At 42.1% G+C, this 21658-nt stretch overlaps 1 protein-coding gene and 1 long non-coding RNA gene across 2 annotated transcripts; one reads left to right on the top strand and one right to left on the bottom strand.

Moving 5' to 3' along the window:
- The first annotated feature begins 4004 nt into the window (after positions 1-4004).
- Positions 4005-17008, top strand: plekhn1 (pleckstrin homology domain containing, family N member 1). Its single transcript, XM_076042043.1, has 16 exons — positions 4005-4199; positions 5736-5826; positions 6022-6177; positions 7384-7464; positions 7929-8019; positions 9840-9973; positions 10617-10766; positions 11863-11943; positions 12046-12121; positions 12391-12536; positions 12834-12977; positions 13776-14018; positions 14410-14565; positions 14722-14976; positions 15212-15272; positions 16160-17008. Exons 1-16 carry the CDS (start codon positions 4126-4128, stop codon positions 16342-16344), a joined length of 2124 nt encoding a protein of 707 aa, XP_075898158.1. The 5' UTR covers positions 4005-4125; the 3' UTR covers positions 16345-17008.
- A 402-nt stretch (positions 17009-17410) lies between these two features.
- On the bottom strand, positions 17411-21251 carry LOC142898991 (uncharacterized). The gene is made up of 3 exons (XR_012928677.1): positions 19215-21251; positions 18166-18282; positions 17411-17980 (listed from the first exon to the last, which is right to left on the bottom strand). It is a non-coding gene; the product is annotated as an uncharacterized LOC142898991 (long non-coding RNA).
- Between the last annotated feature and the right edge of the window lie 407 nt (positions 21252-21658).

The following is a 21658-nucleotide window of genomic DNA, read 5'->3' as shown; positions in this document are numbered from 1 at the left end:
AGCCCAAATAATGTTGCTCACGGCAAGAAAAACCCTCAAAGCACTTCTAAACCTCACTGTGAAAAGCCAACAGTTGCTAGTTCATTCAAGACTTCACCTTGGTGATATACAATCATGGTAAAGTCTTTAAAAATGAGGCAAAAAGAATTTTGGCTGACTGGCAAGATCAGGTGGTGGAAGAAGCGTATCAGTGTCGAGTGTCGAGACTTTTCCAATTTGTTTTTTCCTTCCTGACTACAGCAGAGCAGCCTCACACTCTAAATGATCCTAAAAACTACTGTTGAGCTCCAGAAAAACAGCGACAACAACAACAGAATCCCACTCAAGCTTTTAGCATTGCGCAAAAACTTGTGCTCTGTTGGAGCTTTCACATGTTAGGAAGGGAACTGAAATGTTACAAGGAAGACATGAGGACAACAACCAGACCGCGGGTATTGTAAATGACTGGAGAGGACGCAGGGCTCTTTATGACATCACAAGGGGCTGTTTCGCACATATTCTGTGATTAGGAGCGTGAAAAAGAAACAATGGCAATGTGCCCAATTGTTTATAGCTACCAGTCAATGCCGTATTCTAATGACTTTATAGCCTGTCTGGATAAACGAATGTGTGTGTGTGTGTGTGTGTGTGTGTGTGTGTGTGTGTGTGTGTGTGTGCGTGTGTTTGTGTGTCACTGGAGCCTCTCCTCTTTTTCCTTACGTCACCACTGCACAGCCTTAACTGGGCCACAGATGGCAGACACCCTCTCTGCATGTATCAGCAGGATCACAACTTGGGCTGTGAGAAAATATATATATATTTTCTTTAACATATTCAGGACTGGTCTGTCTTATGACCAATGCAAATATAATGTGAGCATACATCAGAAATACTAGTGGCAAAAAGTAAAAGTCCACTTAACAACAGGGGGGAAAAAAATATACTTCCATCACACCTTAAGAGAACTGCTAGAGAATAAGAGAATAGAATAGAATAGAATGCCTTTCTTAATTACGCATTGGGGAAATGAGCACAATTACAGCAATAAAGCAAAGCAGAAAATAAAAGACTAACAGACAAAACTGTCCACTAACAATGAGAATATAAATGTAAAATAAATCAACAAATGGACCAATAAGGAACAATATAAAAGTCCCAGCATTCAAGTTGTTGTTGTCCGTTGGTCCTCGGCAACACAGCGAACCAGTGTCAACAAGAAATAAGTCTACTGCACTCAAAATATTCAACAACAGAAAAAGTCAAACTGGGTCGGGGGGTGGGGGTGGGGGGCATCTGATGTGGGATAGTAGTGCTCATGCAAAAGCAAATCTCAATTCAAAGCCAATTGAGGGTTTTGAGGTGTGGCAAAAAATAACTGAATTTTCTAAAAACAAAATTGTGTGGATGTCTTTTTGACTTGAAGTGATCTTGTCTTCAAAGTTGGGCTTACGTTCAATAAAGATTCCTTTATGGTGGTGCTGCGTGAGAACTCCGGCACGTCCGATTCTCTGTTGGACACCTGATGTTGGGGGTCTCGTACACAGACTCCGTTTTAATAGCTTGAGGTGTGACTTTAGCACCTCCGCACTCGCCCCCTGAGTCTGGATAAACGTGAGTGGGTGACTTCTCGCGAGCAGGGTGGCACGATATAATAAATGTGTCTTTTCCCGCTGAGTTTTCGGGGGGGGGGGGGATTTTGCAAGATGTCGAATGCTATAGAATTGGAAGAAAATAAATTATAAATTGCTAAAGTATGACTTATATATCGGAACACCTATTTATGGTCAGATGAAGGCAAACAAAAACTCCCTTTACAGACGTATGCTTTACAAGAAATATATACAAGGAATAGCATGAGTTGCGATGAAGAAACAGCTCAATCGGGAATTGCCAGCTACGCAGAACAACAAGACAGGGGACGTAGGGGGGAAATGAATGGGGTGCTTGTCTTGGCAGCACACTGGTATTTCCTCTTCCTATTGAGCAATGGGAGACAAAATCTAGATCTGTAATCTGACCAAAACAAATTCACAAATCTTCAGAATCCTTTCTTTAAAGTCTCTCTTAAGAACTTCAGAACTTTTTTTTTTAGCTTCAGCTTTTGAGAACTTTTTTTTAATTTATCTCAACAGTCTCAACGTTACATTTTTGTGCGGGATTTCTTTTTGTCAGGAATTGGGTTTTATAATTTTCTTTACACATTAACAGCTTGAGTTTGAGGATGTTAACATGCTAATTCTTTGCCTTGAATTTTTCTGAGAAAACCTATGTATCATTATAATGTACGTACATTCAAATGATGCCATTCAGCTCAAACTGCTATATTATGACTCACTGTAATGTACATTTAAATAAACCAACTTGTAAATAAATGCCATGGTTCGTTTTTGTAGAGCAGACCAGGCGATGTATTAAACATTTTGGTTTTAGGTTTTCAGAAATGAGCTCACTGACCTAATTGAGATAAAATTGGAGTTGACGATCGCAGTTGAAAACTCCACCATATATTTTTATTACTATTGCTAATTGCTATCTTTCAGTAGTCTGGGTGATGCGTATCACCTGAAACCCGTCTGACTTCACGGGGGGAGAAAAAAAATTTCCACTTTTTCTGTTGGATGTCTTTCACGTGTTCAAGGAAAGCTGCAACAGAATGGTGAGTCAACTAGCTACATGTCAAGACTGTACCTGCGTTTCCATGATGATCTGTGGCAAAAAAAAAAGTTAATCTCTTACTTCAGTTAACGTCATCGCTCAGCTGCTCTTGAGAAAACAGGTTTTCTGTGAAAGTTGCTCAGGTTTAAAGACTTAAAACCACATAAACCTCGATTGCATACTGGAAACGTGACTTTTGACTTATTTCTTTCTCATCAACATGTTTTATTGGTCACGTGGAAGAATGTTTGATATACATTATTGAGTTACGGTATGTTGCAGAGAGTTTAATCAGTATCATGTGTTAATAAAATGAACTCTAAAGAGCTTGGTGCCAGGCTGAACAAACGCCTCAAAGAACAATAATACACAGTCTGAAACCCTTCAGTTTGTTTTAATGAGCTACTGACTGTTACTGCCTCAGGTGCGTTTGCTGGAACAATCCGGCTCAACAGGTTCGCGTTCGTTCACAGGAAACAGCACATGTCATTTTATAGCCCGAGTGCTGTTCATCATAGCAGACAATGACCTAATTGCTGAGAATTGGAGGGTTTATATGAGGTCTGAACTAGATAATTAAAAAAAAAATGAGTCAGTTTGAGAACTCTCTCAAAACCATTCCCACGATTATGATAAGATTGGCTAAGTAAACATAAAGGAAAATTATTAGATTTTTTTTTTGATTTTATTTGTCATGAAAATGATAATGAGATCATTTCAATACACTAGGATCCAGTTCAAAACAATCCCACCACATTTTGCTCGCAGACAACACTGGGGGTGATAAACAGCTGAGAGAGGAGTACAAAAACCTGATTATAAAAACAAAATGACATGGGCTTATTTGCCTTGTCTCTATTTAATCTATGCTGTGTGCTTAAGCACTTGAAAATGGCAAGCATAAACTATCCAGTTACAAAGAACGGAAAATGAAACTGATATATATATATATTTTTTTTTACAAGACTTAAAAGCCTGCCAGTCTTTTTCATGTCTGGACATGCCAGCCGAAACTGCTGTCTTTTGCCTCCTCGATTGACACAAACCATCTCGTGACCACTAATTGCAGCATCTGACCCAACAATGAGCCCCATTTGGCTCCCATAGGGTGTGAAACGGCACACTTCAGGCCCAGCCTCCCTGTCTTTGTTGTTGGGATTGATTTTGCAGACAGAGGCCAGTCACTGGAGGTGTGAATCCTGCTGGTTATGAGCCACACACACACACACACACACGCACACACACACACACACACGCACACACAGAAGGAGAGAGAGACAGTCTGACAGAGCAGCCAAACTCCACCCCTTTTTACGCAAACGCACTCTCCACAAGTCTCAATATCATGCGCTCGCCCTGCCCACCTCTCCCTCAGTACTAGTCTGACTTCAGCAGGGAGCGCACCACACTCTTTGGATTACTCTCATTCATCGCAGGAAGAGCATTTTGGGTTTTTCAGAGTGGTGCAAACCCCCGCCACAGCCCAGCAGGATGGGGACTAACATGTCATGCGTCCCGCAGCACAACTTCAGGTTCTCAAGCAAGAGTTTCATTCGCAGAAACAGGTAAGAAGACGCCTGCCTCACTGTACCGTCCGCGTACAACGTGCTCCTCACAGGGCACATGTGTTGACCTCGGCTGACGTTTGTTATTTTAGACTGCGGCTTTCAGCTGGAAGGAACTCTCGGTATTTCTTCAGGGTTTGAGCAACGGGGGTGATGCAGAGGTTGTGAATTTTGTGGGTCCACGGTCAGGATCAAATGGCAATGCAGAATACTCTCACTCATGCCTGAGAGTCTAGCCAAGGGTGTCAACAGGATCCTGTGGCCATTTGCCCCTTCTCTGCAACCCTGTGAAGATGATCTGCCAGCTGTCACTAAATCCGGTTTCCCTCCAAAATCAGAAGCTGAACCCATTTATTATACTGATAATGTGTGGGAAATTATATTTAATCACCCATAATACACAATCAGTGCAAGATAATGACTTCAGTTGGTCAGACATTACTCAGTTGAAACTGCTCGCTCAGTTTTTTTGTTTAAATGTTTATGTTCAGGAAGGAACACCACTTGGAAAACCTGGAAACCTGATTTTAATTTTAAATTGGCCTTGTTTGTTATTGCCATGCTCTCCATGTTGGCTCTGAGTCTAATTGTGCCTAAAACACCATTTAGTCTTTTTAATGTAACTTATAGCCATAGATTGACAACTAATACTTTGCATTATGTTGTGTTCATATTTTCTTTTTCATTACAATGTTTTTAATGCTCTTGCTGATTAATCAAGGGAGGTTTGGTTGCTTCCCACAACAAAGAAAATAGACTTTAAATGCCACACAGCCTTCAGCCACTCAAAAAATGTGGAGCGTGCGATCCACCTGGCAATTACCTTCATTCCTCTTTCACTGTGCAACGGCAAATTGCATCAGCGTGCAGAGCTTTTTTAGCATGCGCTGCATGTGAACAAACTGCATATGAACACAATCGTCAACGTGGGGATCGATGACACTCACAGGCTCCGGGATTAGCACGACCTTGATTCCCACCATGCAGACAAAAGCCTGCGTTGCAGTGAGAACTGTGATACGCACGTGCTGATAGCCAGATAGTTAAACGCCTGTAAGGCCGTCTGAAATCCTTATCGTTGCAGAGAGAGAGAGCTTCCGCGTTAAGAGGTGACACTAATGGTGAAAGATGAGGGTCATGCAAAACAAAGAGGGACATTGAATGCTGATTTTCCTACGTGTATGCCGGTTATCAAAAATACAAGGGCTGATTGTTCTTATCATCCAAACGGCTGCCGCTGGTAAAACAAGGACAAAGACACAAGTGATGGCATGAGACAATTCACAAGTCACCATTGAAAACTGTTCCTCTGGTGGATCTTTCAAAGTCTATCATCAGTTTGACTTCATTACCGTGACAGATTAACTGGAAAAAACATTTGGGAAATAAGAGGCTGACCGTGAAATGCGAAACAACATAGCAAAGCGTGTCTTTTAGGTCAGCCCCTCATGGAAGGAGGCCTTGCGAGGTTTCGGAGAAAACATAAAGAGCCTGGCGAGTGTGTTGTAACATGAAGTTATCCCATCTCTTGTGTAGCAGTCGACTGTTTCGCAAGATGAATCCCCAGGAGGGACAAGAGAAGTCCAACAGTATCATCAATATCCTGTGCACTGTCACACCAAGGAAGGTATGTACCTACACTTGAAATATGGGCTGATATTATGGGGCCTATAGTGCCTGCATTCCAAACATGACTACACATCTTCAATGATCTGTGTGCAGATTTCTTGTTGTAATAATCTCTCCATAAGCGTTACAACAAGCTTAATTGGTTTATTATTTCCGTGCTCCACCATAAACCAACATAATCACCTTCTTGCAGGAAATGTCTCATAAAGATCTACAGACAATAGACAACATAAAGTGGGATCCTCCCTACGATCCGGCCAGTGGCTGGAAGAAGAGCAGCATCAATGTGAAGAATTACGGACGCATGATTCACAGCTCCAAAGTTCGATTCCGCTTCCTCCACTGTCAGGTGGGTAGAACCCTGAGTTACCACTACATGACTTTGTGTTGAAAAATCAAGGAAGAGCCTAAAAAAAGAGCAGGAAACTAATGTGGCACAGACCCCAAAGGGGGTTTGTGAGGTGTTGAACAATGACCAAGCTGACAATGACGCATCCTTCCGATCATCTGTGCGAACATCCACGGACAGAAAAAGAAAAAAAAAAAGAAAAAAAAACAGGTGGAGTATCAGGAAGTTACTCTGTGGCCACCAAACACCACGAAACTAGCCTGTGGGATTGACGTGCTGGCTGGCTGTGAATAACACAATCATCTTTCCACAAAGCAATCCGCAGCCTGTGTTAGGACACGCTCTCCCCTGCCACAGTTGTGAAACATCTGTGAAAGAAAACGTCAGGGGAGAGAGAGTTCCACTGATGGCAAGTACTGATAGAGGGCTCCTATTTGTGGGAACAGCACTTTATCTGGGAAATGACGAAACTGTCATGTCGAAACTGACGAATCAAAGAAAGATTAATGGGCTAAATGCTCGTATGTTGCAAAAGTGGCCGCTGACGAAGATTACCACAAGGAAAAGGGAACAACACTCACCCAACTGTTGACAAAGCCACTTATTAATTAGATATCAGGGATTGCTATTTTAAGTTGCATTATGAATTATGTGGTAAAAAAAAAAAAGAAGAAGAAAAGATTCATCTTGCGTTGCTTCGTGAATCAATATGTCAGCAGACTGTACAAGAGTTAGATGTTATGCATGTAATTAATCAAACAAATCCAGTCATTTAAAAAAATATTAATCTCAGTTGGCTTTTTTTTTTTTTAGGTTCTATTGTAATCTAATATAACTCTATTTGGAGAAGAACAACAAAGAAGTTCAATTGCAGTAAATTTTGCCAGCAAGTCAGCAAATCATCAACTCACTACAATAAAAATTGAATGGGCTTCTAAAATAAAGCCATTAAGTCAGTCAGTCAGTAGTTAAAGTTTGATCAAGGACAAAATGGGTCATTGTTAAATAGTGCAAACATTGTAAACACTTTTTGACTTTTTGAAAATCAAACAACTACCTAGAATTTCCTACAGTGAATCTGGCTACATGTGTCTTGTGCATGTCCAGCTAGGGTGTGATTGGTATTCCTGGCAGTACTCATCTTTGCCAAAGCTGCCTATACAATGTCATAATTCGAGTGTTTAACGCTGTATTTTATTTCTGCAGGATGTGCATGACTGCTACCTGGATCTCTTCCAGACACACCTTCACTTTGTTTCCAACAACCCAACTGGACTGACTTACCAGGTAAGTTTTTTGTTTTTTTCCCAACACACAGTCCTTTTATTCAGAACCGTATTTCCTTTGATATCATGTTTTCTCACTGCTTTCCCCACGAGAAACGCATCATCAGTAGCAGCAGTCTGTCAGTTAGATATTGTGTTGATAAACAAAGTATGGTCATACGTTTTCTAATGTCTGCCACAGCGTGACTATCCATTAATCATCACTGCACTGTGTCTATTCAGTGCTCAGCTGTCAATTGTAAAAGAGACAGCTCAGCACCTCATCGCGGCGTTAGTCATTATAAATGACGATGAGTGAAGACGACTTGAATGCATCAAGATCTAAAAAGCAGAGCCGGGTACTGCAACAGTTCAATTGATTGGTCTGAACTAAGCAGTTTGGCTAGACTTGGGAAAAGAAACAATGAAGGAATGTTGCAGAGAATGTTTTGTGTGTTACACTCAAACATGTTGTTTTGTCTGCAGGGAACGCTTCCCTTGAAGGAGCTCACCATATGCAACCTGCAGCAAAACTGCAACCACAGCCAACCCCAGGAATTCGCCTTTCAAATAAATGGTAAGTTCCAGCACGTGAGAAACCCACCGACACGGTGTTGACAGTGCTCCCTGGGATTGTGCAATCGTCACCCTTCGACTTTTAGTGGTTGTATTTAAATGATCATCATTCCATGTATCTCAGCCTGCTAGCCGAGCAGGATGTTTATTGAGCCAGCGAATGACTTCCCGTGTGAAAAACAGGATGAAGCGCAGCTGGAGTATTTATCTTTAGCTGAGAGTCATTCCACTCTGACACACTGATTTCCTTGCCACCTTGCTGGTGGCCGGTTATATTTGCTCCTGCATCAGTTTTGGATCAAAGTAAAAGTAGCCCTCAGTTGCCGCCCTCTCAAAAAACTACAAGCATTTCCTATGTTATCACATTCCAGTGATTCAAATGTGCCGCGGCCCTCTTAACCTCCAGTCAACCTCAACACTAACTAGAGCCAGGACCCCTTCACCTTTGGTCAGGGGTCCCAAGTCTCCCTATGAGACCCTGCTTGTTAGACAACAGGTGCACTTCAGCCAGCCCAGCTGTCGCAAAGAAAGCCTAGCTACCACTCTTAACCTTGTCACTGCACAAAATCTATGGCACATTCCAAAAACTGCTCAAGTTAAAGTGAGGCAGTTGCGCACCTCAGCGTGTGAACTGAATGGACAAGAGAATGAGTCAGTTGAAGAGCGGGCTTAACTCCTGAATTAAAAACCAACACTGTGAAAATAAAGTGAAACCAAAGATGAAGAGTCTAAAGTTTCTTTGTTTCGATTAGCTTGTCATGAATATCTCACTCCGAATCTAAATCACCTCTGCTGTCATAATATTTGCACTCTTCAGCGTTTCTTTCTCATATTTGACTTTGTAATATCCTGGCTCAAGCAGATTATTTTGTGATACTGTATTTCACTCGGTTGAACAGCACAGCGTGAACCTTTATTTACTTTACGGTTATTGCTGACAGGAAACGTGCAAAAGGAAGCAATGACCAAGTTCTGAGTCATGGGGAAAGATTCTTCCACAGATTTTTTATATTCCGCGAGTCTCGCTCTCTCACACGGAGCAGAAAATGTGAATCAGTTTTATCGTCAAGTGGAGTTCATGAGTTAATGACTGGCCTAAACAAATGTGGCACGAGTCAGTCTGCGAAAATTCCGGGAAACCATCACGTGCTTTGAGTAAAAGTGGCTGTAAAAGTCAGCCAAGAGTTACTAATTATTTGTAACAATTGCAAAGGTATTTTGTAAGCTGTGTTTAAAGGAGAGAAAGTCTAATTGCCTGCGTTCGGTCAAGCTACCCTTTACTATAATGTGGAGAAATGTTTTGTTTTTTTTGTTGTTTTTAGAACGCTGTGGTCAAGGTCTGTAATTAAGAGTTGGAATTAAAGGAGTCCGGAGCACAAAAAACACTCCAGATTCCTCATTGGGCTTTGATTCCCGAAAATTCAAACAAAAATGCTTCGGGAAACAAAATCGCTCGTCATGGTTGTTTATCTCTGGAATGTGTGGGACTGACAGACCAAGGGAGATTCCAGTGCTTTTCATCCCAGGTTGTGCTTGTTCTTTACTCCTCTTGGGTAACAGTGTATATGGGTGAGTCTGCTGTGACGTAAAAGAAATATTAAAAAGAAAAAACAAAGGTCACGGGGGAGCTTGCCTGTGGTTAACCCTCATGAACATGTGTGAGTATTTATTGTTCTTGTTACGTAATAAGCCAGGAAAGAAAAGCGGAGACCATTACTGATTCACCGTTTTCACAGGAAACCTTATGGGTAATTTGGACGCCATAAAAGAAGGCCAGACAACGTATGTCATAATGAGACACGTGATCTTTGCTCCCTGCAGGTGTCAGCCTGAATCGCATCATCGTCTACTGTTCCAGTCAAGAGGAGCTGGACCTGTGGTTTGGCCTGTTGGAGGAAAACATCGAGGCTAACGGAGGCACAGCAATTGCTCCTGAAAACTACACCAGAGTAAAAGTAGGTTTAACACTGTCGTCACGCAACAATTTCCCAATGTTTTCTCACAACAATATGTCTGGCCTGTCAACATAACAGAGCCTAATCCTTGACAACAACTCAGATAGTTCATGTTGGTGTAAGATCACCAGAGGTAGGCTATAAAAAACCCCTACCAATCAAAAAGAAAAAAAACACATTTTGTGGGAGGAAAAAAAAAAGAATGGGCTTAGCTCCCAGTGTCACAGCGGAGAATCCCAGCACGTGTTTGTGGTTGGACTTAAATCTTCCCGGTGAGTTTGCCACGAAAATACCTCAGCTCACGCCTCTTGTGATAAAACGTGCCGTGTCCGTGAGTCAAGTAGGTCACTCTCTGTGATGTGCCTCAGGCCTGAATCCCAGGGCGTGGTCTTGACCACATCGCAGTCAGTGTCAAACCCACCCCCTCATTGCAAGAGCTGGTGACTCCACGCACCCAGGTGGAGGAATGACTCGTGAGACATACAAGGCAAAGTCCTTCAGCTCGGGGAACTTTCTGAAGATCAAACAACTCTGACATCCTCAGGAAGAAAATATATATGCAAATATATACGCATGTCAACAAGGGCAGAGCTCTGTTCATATTTACTTTGCTGATGATTCTTCCCCTGTGTATTCATGGTAGGTAAACCAGGAAGACAACCTTGAGGGCAGAGAGGAGCTGAGGAACTCGATAAACAGAGAGCCCATCTATGAGTGGGAAGGCTCACAGCGCGACAGCCTGGGAGCCATCACCTACGTCACTAAAGTTCGTCTGCAGCATCTGCCCTGCCAGGTAAGACGGTTTGTTTATCAAGACTGAGTCACTATGAGCAATCAAGCACACTTGGCTATTGCCTATTTAAGGAAATATACAGTCCAGCAGGCAGTATTGCACGCCACTCATCCAATTTTCAACATTTGGGGATTTTTCCCACAATGAATATAAGCACCATTGTGCTACCTATAAGTCCAGGTGACTCACTGTTTTTAGGTGAGGCAACTCACACAATTACCTCAGCGCAGTGTAAGGAGAGAAAAGGGCGTAGCTCAGTGCTTGGTAAATCAAACCCTTCTAAAAAAAAAAAAAACAAACATCATGACAGTGTGTATTTTCCAAAATGACAGCATTGGACACCTTCTGCTAAACAGATTGAAAAGTCAATTACCTAAAAAACAAACAAACAAACAAACAAACATTAAGAAAGCATTACTAAATGGCAGAGAAGCATCATTGCATTCCAGCCAGTTAAAATGAATATTGGCTCCACAGCTCGGATGTACACAGGAGTCTTCTGCTTCATGGGAAATAGCGGCAACTCGATTGAAGTGTGTGAGATTTAGGGCCTGGGTGTGCGTGAGGCATTTGCCCAGCTCATGCAGCGACTCGACTCAGCTCACAGCTGGAATGTCAGCTGTCTGTCCGGACACACCCTCCAATAGAGAAACATAAACTCTCAGGCTGCTGCACCTTTAAATGTCCTACTGGTCTGATTCCCAGATCTGACTGGGATTTAAACTTCACCTACTAAATATAATCTCTGTTTTATTGTTCATAGTCTTTACTAAAGACTATGAACAATAAGGAAAAAGTAGCATTTTCAGGGTTGAAGAGTGGATTGAAATTAAAAGTTGATTTATTTATTTGTGGATGAAAAACAGAAATCTGTTCTTATACTAAATTATACACTATACATGTACTGTATTTATAATGTACACTAGTGTATACACAACAGAAAGTTTTTCTGTTTTTTCATGTTATGGAATTTGACAGAATATAGGAAAATATCAAATAATGGTTTTCATAATCTAATGTCTTTACCCATCACTATTAATAATTAGGCACTGAATGAATAAACCATTGAACTGTATTTTTTATTTTTATTTTTAAGGAACAAAGTGACAGACTGCTGGTGATGTACCCGGCTACACTTATCATCCTGTCGGAGGAGAATGACGGCCTCTTTTACAAGGTAACACGCTGACCTCTTACAGTCACGCTCAATCACATCACGTCCGTGTGCGTGTCAGACGCAAATGCTAACAAGTCATTATCATCCTCATCCTCATCACAGGGGAAACTTCCTCTCAACATGATCACCGTGACCACGCCCTGCCAAGACGTCAAGCCCAACACCTTTAAAATCGAAGGTACGTTCAGTGAAGCAGTCAGCTGTTTTAAAGGGCCGGTTAAAGAGATTGTAATGGATGTGGATTCCTCTGCATGTGTTACGCTAAGTGGCCTTTCGCATGTATCCACTGGTGTCACAGTGCATAACCCTTTGTGAATGAGCTGGTTTTATCCCCAGAATGACAATCTGACCGTAGCACATTCCAGCAAGCGAACGGACCGAATGACAAGCTTTGTGTCACCCCCCATCCGCCTCCCCCCATCCTCTCCCCTCCCTTCCTGCTCCCAGGCAAGCTGATCAACCCCATAGTGGTGTCCTGTCTGGATAGGACGGAGTTCTGTGATTGGATCCAGCATTTTAAAGCTGCTGATGTGCCCGTTCTCACCCCTCCACCCCCTGTGTATGACATCATCTACACTCCGACGCACAGAGAGGTGAGACACGCCCTGCTCCTGAAAAAACAATTAGACTTTTCATAGCCGCACATGAACCATAACCACTGATGCAGCTACTGTATCTTGCGTGGGCGGAATGAATTTATGAATGACGGACAAAAAGGGGAAAGAGCAGACAGTCAACTGGGCTATGTCTTTATAGTTGTAACAGCCAAGTGTGACTGTGACCACATGCAGGACCACAACTCCTGCCACCGTTAAACAGAAGTCCGAAAAAGACACGACTTTGCTAAATATTACTAAAATAAATAACTTGTATTTTCCTGCCGTTTCCAGACTCCACAGTTTGACAGGTGGAGCGGAGCCAGCCAAGGACAGTCTGACTATAGACAATCATCAAGTGGACGTGGGTCTCGCAATATGCAGTTACCCATCCATGAAGATAACCCTCTCTCGCCAGGTTACTCAGAACCGCTCTGTGTAAGTTTTACATTTCAATCAGAAATCCATGATGTAATACACAACTCAATGGCTCCTTGACTTGAAATTAGAGCAAGAATAGTATATTAACACAACTATTAGAGGCCATGTAAACTTAATACATACAATTCAATACATCATCTATTTTGTGCTTGTCTTACCTCAGTTGTGTGAGGAAGTGTAGGTTATGAACTTGGGCAAAAATGTAAATAAAGTATTGAGTAGCCTACTTTTATAAATATATTCCAAGCAACTTATCAAAGTGCAACATCTCATTCTCAGAGAGCAGCACCGCTCCTTGACATCAGGTTACACAAGTTAATTATTTACCGAGGTCTGAAGACGAAGCTCCTGTTACACAAAGGCTCAGGTGGTGATATTTGGAACTGCTTGATCAAAATACAAAAAAGAAAAACAGCATTTACTGAAAAAACAACTTTCCTGTGTGTTAAAAGCACTCAAAAGTTCAAGTTTTCTGAGCAGCATTTTGCTGAATATTTTCAGTATCCTGGAAGAGTGAAGCACTATCATGACTTTTGACCACACTCCCCCGGGAGAGGGAAAATGCAGGCTGACTGCAGGTCCAATTAGCTTAAAGTGGAGAGGGCTGAGTGCCCAGAGGACATGTTGTTGTTCAGTATGTGAGCTGAAAAGCAAACGTAGATATTTTTTCTCTAACAGTCAAAAAAAAAAAGAGAAAAGAAAATTAATGTGGTAAAGAGACGAGGCAAAACTGCCATCGCTAAATAAAATCCCTGCTGTGTTTGCTGACTTTTCCTTTGTTGTTGATCATTACAGTACAGCTCCAGTCGGCCGTCCTCCACCGAAACGGCCCGACTGGGCAGCAGGACCAACAGCGTGTCTTCCCACACCAGGCCAGAACGTGACCTGCGACCTCTGTCAATGCGATACTCATCGCCGCAGCGTGGCTCCTACCTTCAGCCCATCGAGGCCACAGTGCTGTCTCAGATATACAGCCAGCCCTATGCCGCTTCAAACCGGGTCAGCCCGAAGCAAATAGAGAAAGCCCCGCTCATCAAGGTAATCCAGTCTGCCGTCTAGCGCGATAACCAAACTCTCCCCTCCAGACTGCAGACACGTTTTACAAGATGTGGGCAGAAACCCTAAATAGAACATTGTGTCAGCTGAGAGCCTTCATGAGTTAGATGGCGTTAACAAATGGGGTCAATCTTATGGCGGTTACAAGGAATAGAAGTGCCATTATGGCTCAAATGCATGACTTAAGTTGCTCTTGCCACAGCCTCCAGTACTTCTAACAGTCAAACCTGTACTTTGTAATTTGATTCTACACCATTATGTGATTGTGCGTTAATCCTCTGAAAAGCCAGCGAGCTGGGGAAGAAAGAAGCAGAGGAGGAGCACGTGCACTTCAACTTGAACTCAAACTATCTCCCAAATCTCTTGTGATCAGTCTAACAGCTGGAGCACCCCACAGTCTTCCCTCAGCTACTCCTTGAACCCTGCACAGCGCCACTCAGACATGTGTGCCCCCCGGCAACCGCTGTCACCTCTCTATGATGAGCCCTGCAGCCCTGAAATCTTCTCTCTGGATGAGGTCAGCACAGTGGTAAGTGGCCTGGCGCTACAGAATCAATAATGTTCTCTTGGAGTAGTAAGCAGAGTTTTATATCAAGCTTACAAGGTTCTTTTTGACCAGTAATCAGTCTGACAAACCAGTCATGTTCTTTTCAACTCACTCTCAACACGCTTCCTGTCCGTTTAGCAGCAGAGCTGGCAAGTCCCTGCTCAGCGCCATCATCACCACAACCACTACCAGGACCTTCCGCTTCTACCGGCCAACTTTCAGCTACGCACACCCCCTATGGGCAGGCGCTGCAGGAGGAGCCTGGTACTGACCAACTCCAAGGGGCAGGCTCTGGGTCAGGAGGTGGACATTCCTCCAAGCCACGAGGAGCAGAGAGCAGAGGCTGTGTCGAGGCTAAAGCTACTGCCAATGCCCGGCCAGCAGCAAGAGCAGGTGAGAAACAAAGACGCGCTTGTCTCCCAGGACGCTCTGGTTTCTGGAATGTTGTCAAGCCAAGTGTAACGCCGTTGCTCTGTGTGGTACCAAAGTATGTGTATCTTACTTGTTCTGCAGGTGACATTTGAACAAGCACCTGCGAGGATTTAGATGAAACCTTTTACACAGCAGTAGCATGCTTATTTTCACTGCTGGCAGAATGTAACTCTTTTATTTTGACATCTGTTCATAGGTTTTCCACCCACTCAGCTCTGCGAGGGCCATCTCTCAGAAGCCGTATGGTTGCTCCCCAGGTAACAGCTGAAGACACACAATCAAAACTCTGATAGAAGTTCTCTCTGTTTACCTAAGGCGTGTCTGTTGGTTTAAAGTTACAAGTTTTCAGGAATGAAAACAATTAACAGCAAAGTCATCTGATAGGTGGATGATGGATTAAGAAATGCTTCCGTTCCTATCAATCATTACCCCAACTTTAGTTCTAATTGTCAAAAATGAGATAAGGTTAAGTGAGACATTGTTCAGATATGAAGAACCTTTCCAGGTCACCCCATTTCCTAACAAATGTGAATTATATACTCACACATTCTTTGCAGTCCATTAATAGTCAAATAAAAGCCTCAGTTGGGATTGACTGAGGCCTTGGGACTGTCAACAGGTACACTAAAGGCTAAAGGTTAAAGGTTAACAGGAGATTTGAAAGTGTCGGAAATGCACAAACGAGCCAGTGAAACGGAGATTAGGTGAAGCACTTGGGCAGATGCCATATGTGTTGAAGCATAGTGTAAGGCAACCCTCTTTGACAGCCAGAATGATCGACAGGACACAAGTGTGCGTGGCTGCAGACAAACGCACAAGTTAGTTCTCATATCGTGGTTAAAACTGAAATAGACTTTATCTGATGATAATGTTTACTTTGAATAAAAGATACACTTTTTTTAATGTGCCTTCTTACCAGATCATTTCATCTGTCAGACCGTATTTTTAGTTACAGACTTAAAAGTGAATTCAAACAAAAAATGAAGGTGGAGTAGTGGTAGTGGCATGTAACAAGACTGGTTTACCAGCTATGATTATATGTCGGTATGCCATTTACAGTGCGTCCAACTGTGTTCAGCCAGAGAGAGGTTTGGCTTTCACTCTCTGAACCCAAAAGTCTCAGAATTGTCTCCCTCTCCCACAGATCGCCACTCGTATCTTGAACCCACAGAGCCAGATGATCAGGAAATGGACTATGACAACATTTGGGAGTACGACGGTGAAACTGGAATGATTCAGCCAACGTCTGGGATTTCGACACACAGGACAGGATTAGACTTTGGGGCCAGAGGCCTTGGTGGCATGGCAACCCAACCGAGATGGTCATAAAACACAACAATAGCCCGGCACTCGTCTGGACGTGTGCAAACAAGAGATCTCTATCAGAGAGATAATAAAAGCTCACGAGCACAGCCAGTGTTGTTTCTGCAGTGTACAGTATGAACCAACAAAACTTAAGGCCTGTCTTGTTACACGGTGGCAATGAAATACAGACTTGATGCTGATGAGGATTTTAAAAGTCATTAGATATGTAGCATTTAAAGAGAGAGGAAGGGCTACTTGCTACAATGCAGATTGTTTGACTTATGTAATTGCACTAAATCGTTAAACGTAGTGCACAACCTGCTGTCTATGTTGTAATATTTAAAGTTTTTTTTTCAACATGCGCTGTTTGTTTGTTTGTTTATCATTAAAACTAAAATAAGCATTCCATAAGAGCATGGGAGCTATGGAGGGAGCTATGGAGAAAATGCTTATTTTTGTATATGTTGTAAATGTATTATTTTTCAATACTGTTGCAGCTAAAGGGTGTGACCTCAAATGACTGCCTTACTTTTGTTAATATTACACACAACTCAAAAGTGTCTGTGTAGCTCTGTACAAAAACTTTTGTCTGAGGTGTTAATTTATAATAAAGCAAAAAAAAAAAAAAATCAACAAGTCTTTATCTATTTAATTCTTGCCCTAAACAATGAAAAGTTATACTTTTGAATTCACTTACAACTGGAAAAGAAATAAAAAAACAAAACAAAATAAAGAAAAACTAATGAATTACAGAATATTATGGTATTTATAACTTGAACGCTTACTTGACTTGACTTGTAAGGAACTATACATATTTTGTAGCTCCACTTTGCCATCTGCCGGAAGGGGAAGAACACTCTTTGTAAAGTTAACAGTTTAACTGATTTTTCTTTATTTATAATTAGATTTTATTGTGGACTGAAGACCGATCTCTTTCCCAGACTAATTTTGATACATTTGTTTAGATCCATATTCATATTTGAGTTTATGCTCCCCCCTAGTGCTGTAAATATTTCCTACACCTGAGGAAAAGAGGCTTCACCTCTAACAATAAGTAAACTAATAACAATAAGTTCAGGAAAACCAAAAGACAAAGGAAACTATCAAAACACTGAACTAATAGTATCGAGAATAAAATCAATTTCTCAAACATAAAAACTGAAACTGGCACAAAGTCACCGTCTTTGTATTTTGTTGTTTCACCGTTATATTTTACACTTACTTATTGAAAATATACAATATGTTCAATGATTGTTTCTGGAAATCTATAGCTGCCCCTGTGAATAAAAGCATTTGCTAATTTACTTAAGATAGATGTTAGCAACACTCTGAAAAGATCATTACGATTCTTGACATCCACTTCTACTGTGCCCAGCTCTGGGAAAACCTTCTCTTGACCTTCCTTTGTAACGCTGAAACCTTATTTACACATATCTAAAGTCTTCCAAATACATATAAAAAATTACATAAAATGCACAGCCCAAATACATCACATACACCAACATCATATATGCTGTAAGCTATATCATAACTTGCTCTGGCCAAGAAATTAAGAATCAGGTGGCGAGATGTTGTTTCTCATCACTTGCAGCCTTGTCCGCCTTTACGTATTTACGTAGGTAACGGATGGCTGACAAAGCACTTACATTTGCCAGAAGAACTGTGAGGAGAAAAAAAACATGCAAAATGTGATTTTAAAACATAAGTAACATCAACGCAAACACAAATATAATATTGGGGAATATTGTATAATTCTTTATAGGCAAAACTTTGAGTTTCTTTACACTTGCTATGCATCTATATTTATTTTTAATAAAGTATTATCGTGTATATCTATCAACATACCTGCTTTCCAAGCATCACCGACTTGAGGATTTGCTGTTTTCAGCACCCATGAGGCAAATGCAATACAAACGAGACACATGTCTGACTGTTTGAGTGGCAAAAGAGGTGCGTCCAACCCTGAAAAGAAAAATGACAGTTTAGTGGCACCTAGTGGTACACTTGCAGAATGCAACCGACTAACTGTTCCCTTTTCTCTCCCTCGCTCAATCCTTTCTAATGAAATAAACATGACAAAAGCCAGAGGTCATTCCTAATCCTCTATTGGACTGCTGTCATATTCACACATGCTGCTTCTCCAATAAAAGGTCAAGGGTCTAATAATTGGCCTGAATACAGCAGCTGAGCAGAAGCTCCTGGTAAAACCATACAGTCAGCATGTACATTCCCAGCACAGACTACTATTTTAGACAAACTGGGATGTAAACATATGATTCGGGAGGCCCTCATAGACAAAAACATTCTCAAACAACTGCATAACTTTAGGTGCTTTAATTATATATAATATTGTATTGCCAGCCAGCAAGTTAATATTTGACAGGTTCACTTGTTAAGGATGAAAGTGAGGTCTTTTAATTTGCCTTAGAGATCCAAACACATTACAGTGCTAAAAGGGCAGCTTAGTGAGGGCGCTCATTGAGAACAGTCAAGTTATCACGCACAACAGTCCCTTTTGGCTATGTGCCAGCAGCCCAGTCAGTCTGTGTCCTGACAGCTGATGTAAGACAGTCTGTACTGACTTTAAGTGTGGCAGCTGACTGAGCTGATGGCTGACCTCACACTGACCAGAGTCGACAAAGAAAGCCTGGCTGACTGTTTCAGAAATGTCAAATGTTGATTTCTGACAAACTACTTACTAAGCTCTATACATAACACGTTTCTCTATGTCACATTATGTACATTAAGAATAGCTTTAGTAGTTTGTGATGAATGATATCATAAAAGATAGTGAAGATAAGTTCAAATAAGACTGTTGTCTGCATCACAAGTACTATGTTCCATGAAACAGGTGTTTTCCAAAAGGCTTTGTCATTATGTGAAATTTAACTTACTTGGGTTTAGAGTCATCTGTAAGTTCTCAAAATTGAACTGTTGTTGGGACAGCTGTCCAAAGAGTCTGTCCTCGAATGGGTAGAGCGCAGGATCTAAAAACACAACGTCCTGATTCCCCAGAGAGCTTACGGGAAGAAATGTCCTTTGAAGAGGCCTGACCCTTGGCCTTACAGTTGCAAGGGAGTTTGAGAGACTCTGCTGCTTAAGTCTTGATGCATTCAAATTCATATTCCTGAACGAAAACATGTTTTTCCAAAAGAAATTCTGTTTGAGATCCTTATCTGTGAAGAAATAATCGTATATGTCCGTAGGAAACTTGGATGAGCTTGAGGTTCGGCTAAACCTGGTCACCACCCTGACGGGGCCGCGATTTTCCTCTTCGTCAGATTCAGTGGAGGACTCGTCAGAAGATGAGGATGCAAAGAAGCAATCATAGACCTCAGGGTACTGTATATGTCTATTGGCTGAACTGGAGCGGGAGAAACCTGGGACCAGCTCATCTTTGACCTGGTCACTTGCTCTGATGAAGGGGTTGAAGAAGCTTTCCATGTCAAACTCTGAGAAGAAATGGTCATATGTTTCAGGCACAGAATTCCCATAAGAGCAAGAAGAACTCGTGTCATCCGTGGCTGACGTGCTTGAACATGACTGTTTTCTGCCAAAAATGAAATCAAATATGCCAGAGAGTGACATACTGTGTTCAGAAGATGAAGCAACGCAGCCACCTTCTTCAGTTTCCTTGGAGATGCCCGTGCCAACGAAATCGTCAATTTTTTCAAATTCCTCTTCATTCTGCGTTTGTAAAGTTTGTCTTTTCCATCTGTGGTTGCCAGCCTCCAGGGCAGGCAAATTGCGAACACTCACATTTTTGGAAATTTTTCTGAGGCCAGCAGCAGGGGCAACTGTCAGAGATGAGTCAATCACAGGTGTCCGGACAATGTCATCAGCACAAATATTGACATTTTTTGAGGGATCCTCTACGGAGTTCTGGATGCTGTTTGTGTCCTTGTGAGTTCCTTCAAGCTTTGGCTCATCCAGCTGAGTGAAGAAGCCAGAATCTGACCAATCAAGTCCCTCCGTTGGCTCATTTTCCTGTAAAGGTGGAAGGCGGCGATCCGGAGCAGCACCGCTGATCATTCGTAAACCCAGAATGTCATTTATTGTCAGCTTCTCCATCTCACTCCAGAAAGAGGACATAACAAAAACTGAGTTTTTGCGATCTGGTACGAGTTCAGGTACACTTTCTGCTTCCATAAGAGCAACAAAATCTTCAGCTTTGAGCGCGACATCGCATTTCAGATCTGCAGCGTCGTTTGATGCAGACCAGTTTTGGTGTCCATCCCCCTCATCATGTTTTTTTAGTGATGTTTTGTCCCTTGGAGCTCTCAAGTCAGTTTGACTGACAGGTGCACAAGAGCTATCGGACATCTCTGTGATACTGTCATTTGACAGTGATGTGAGTGATCTTGTGTCCACAGTGCAGCAGGATGACACTGGCGTAAGGTCTGAAGGACCGCGCGGCTCAGCTGTCGTGTCACTCTGTGACATAACTTTATACTTGGGCCATGTTGAAGGCGTTTCAGGATGCTCTTTTGGCTGTCCGGAAATATTTTTGTGAAGACGTTTGTTTGGCTGTGATTCCAGCGTGTCTACTGCTGACTTAGCACACTCTACGAGAGGGGAGTTCTCTGAGAAAGAACAGATTGGACTTATACTTTGCTCAGGGTTTGCACTGCCAGGGTCAGAGCCATTCGTAGAAACTTCAGGCATAGAAAAGTGATTATTTTCCATCGAGTTCCCATTCTGGTCTTTGAAGAAGACTCTACTTTGCAGCTGTTTTTGATGCATTGCGTTGGACAGTTCACCAGAAATGACAGTACCTTCTCCCACAGGTGTCTTGGTCGCCGAAAGATTCTCATTTTGCTCAACTTCCACAATGCAATGGTCTAACTCTGCAGCTGGTAATACACTGAAACACCCTGATTTGACCTCTGCATTGCATTGCTGCTTACTGTCAGAGCAAATGCAGACAGCTTTCGTCATTTGAAAAGCAGGACATTTATCCAGGTGACTTGATTTTACTAACTGCACCCTACAGGAGTAATCTGATAGTGTTGTTGGATTACCACTGTTGTTTGAAGTCTCAGTCCTGCCGTTGGTTATATTATTTTCAAGCAAACTTGTCATTTTGCACATTCCTCTTTGAAGAATCTGGTAGGACAGATCATTTCTTCTAATGTCCTTGACAGACACCTTCCCTGAGCAATTGCTGGCAGTGAAATTTTCCGTTGCAGAAGACTGAAGACATTTTTGGAGTTCATTTGTGAAACAAGCACACTGATCTTCCTCTGAATCACTTGGTCTGACCAAATCTTTCTTCTCACAACCATGCACGCTCTCGGCCAGCTCACTGAGTCGCCTCTTCCTCCTTCTCTTCCGTTTG

Source organism: Nelusetta ayraudi, unplaced genomic scaffold (assembly GCF_046127955.1).
Source record: "Nelusetta ayraudi isolate G7.1 ecotype Tasmania unplaced genomic scaffold, CSIRO-AGI_Nayr_v1 ptg000070l, whole genome shotgun sequence".
NCBI classification, from domain to species: Eukaryota; Metazoa; Chordata; class Actinopteri; order Tetraodontiformes; family Monacanthidae; genus Nelusetta; species Nelusetta ayraudi.
This window is presented reverse-complemented; position numbering and strand designations above follow the sequence as displayed.

Excerpts from the sequence above, each read along its gene's own strand:
- plekhn1 (XM_076042043.1), top strand. The coding sequence starts at position 4,126 with ATGGGGACTAACATGTCATGCGTCCCGCAGCACAACTTCAGGTTCTCA. Across the intron at positions 4,200-5,735 it reads AGTTTCATTCGCAGAAACAG|CAGTCGACTGTTTCGCAAGA; the intron begins GTAAGAAGACGC and ends TCTCTTGTGTAG. Across the intron at positions 12,537-12,833 it reads ACACTCCGACGCACAGAGAG|ACTCCACAGTTTGACAGGTG; the intron begins GTGAGACACGCC and ends TGCCGTTTCCAG.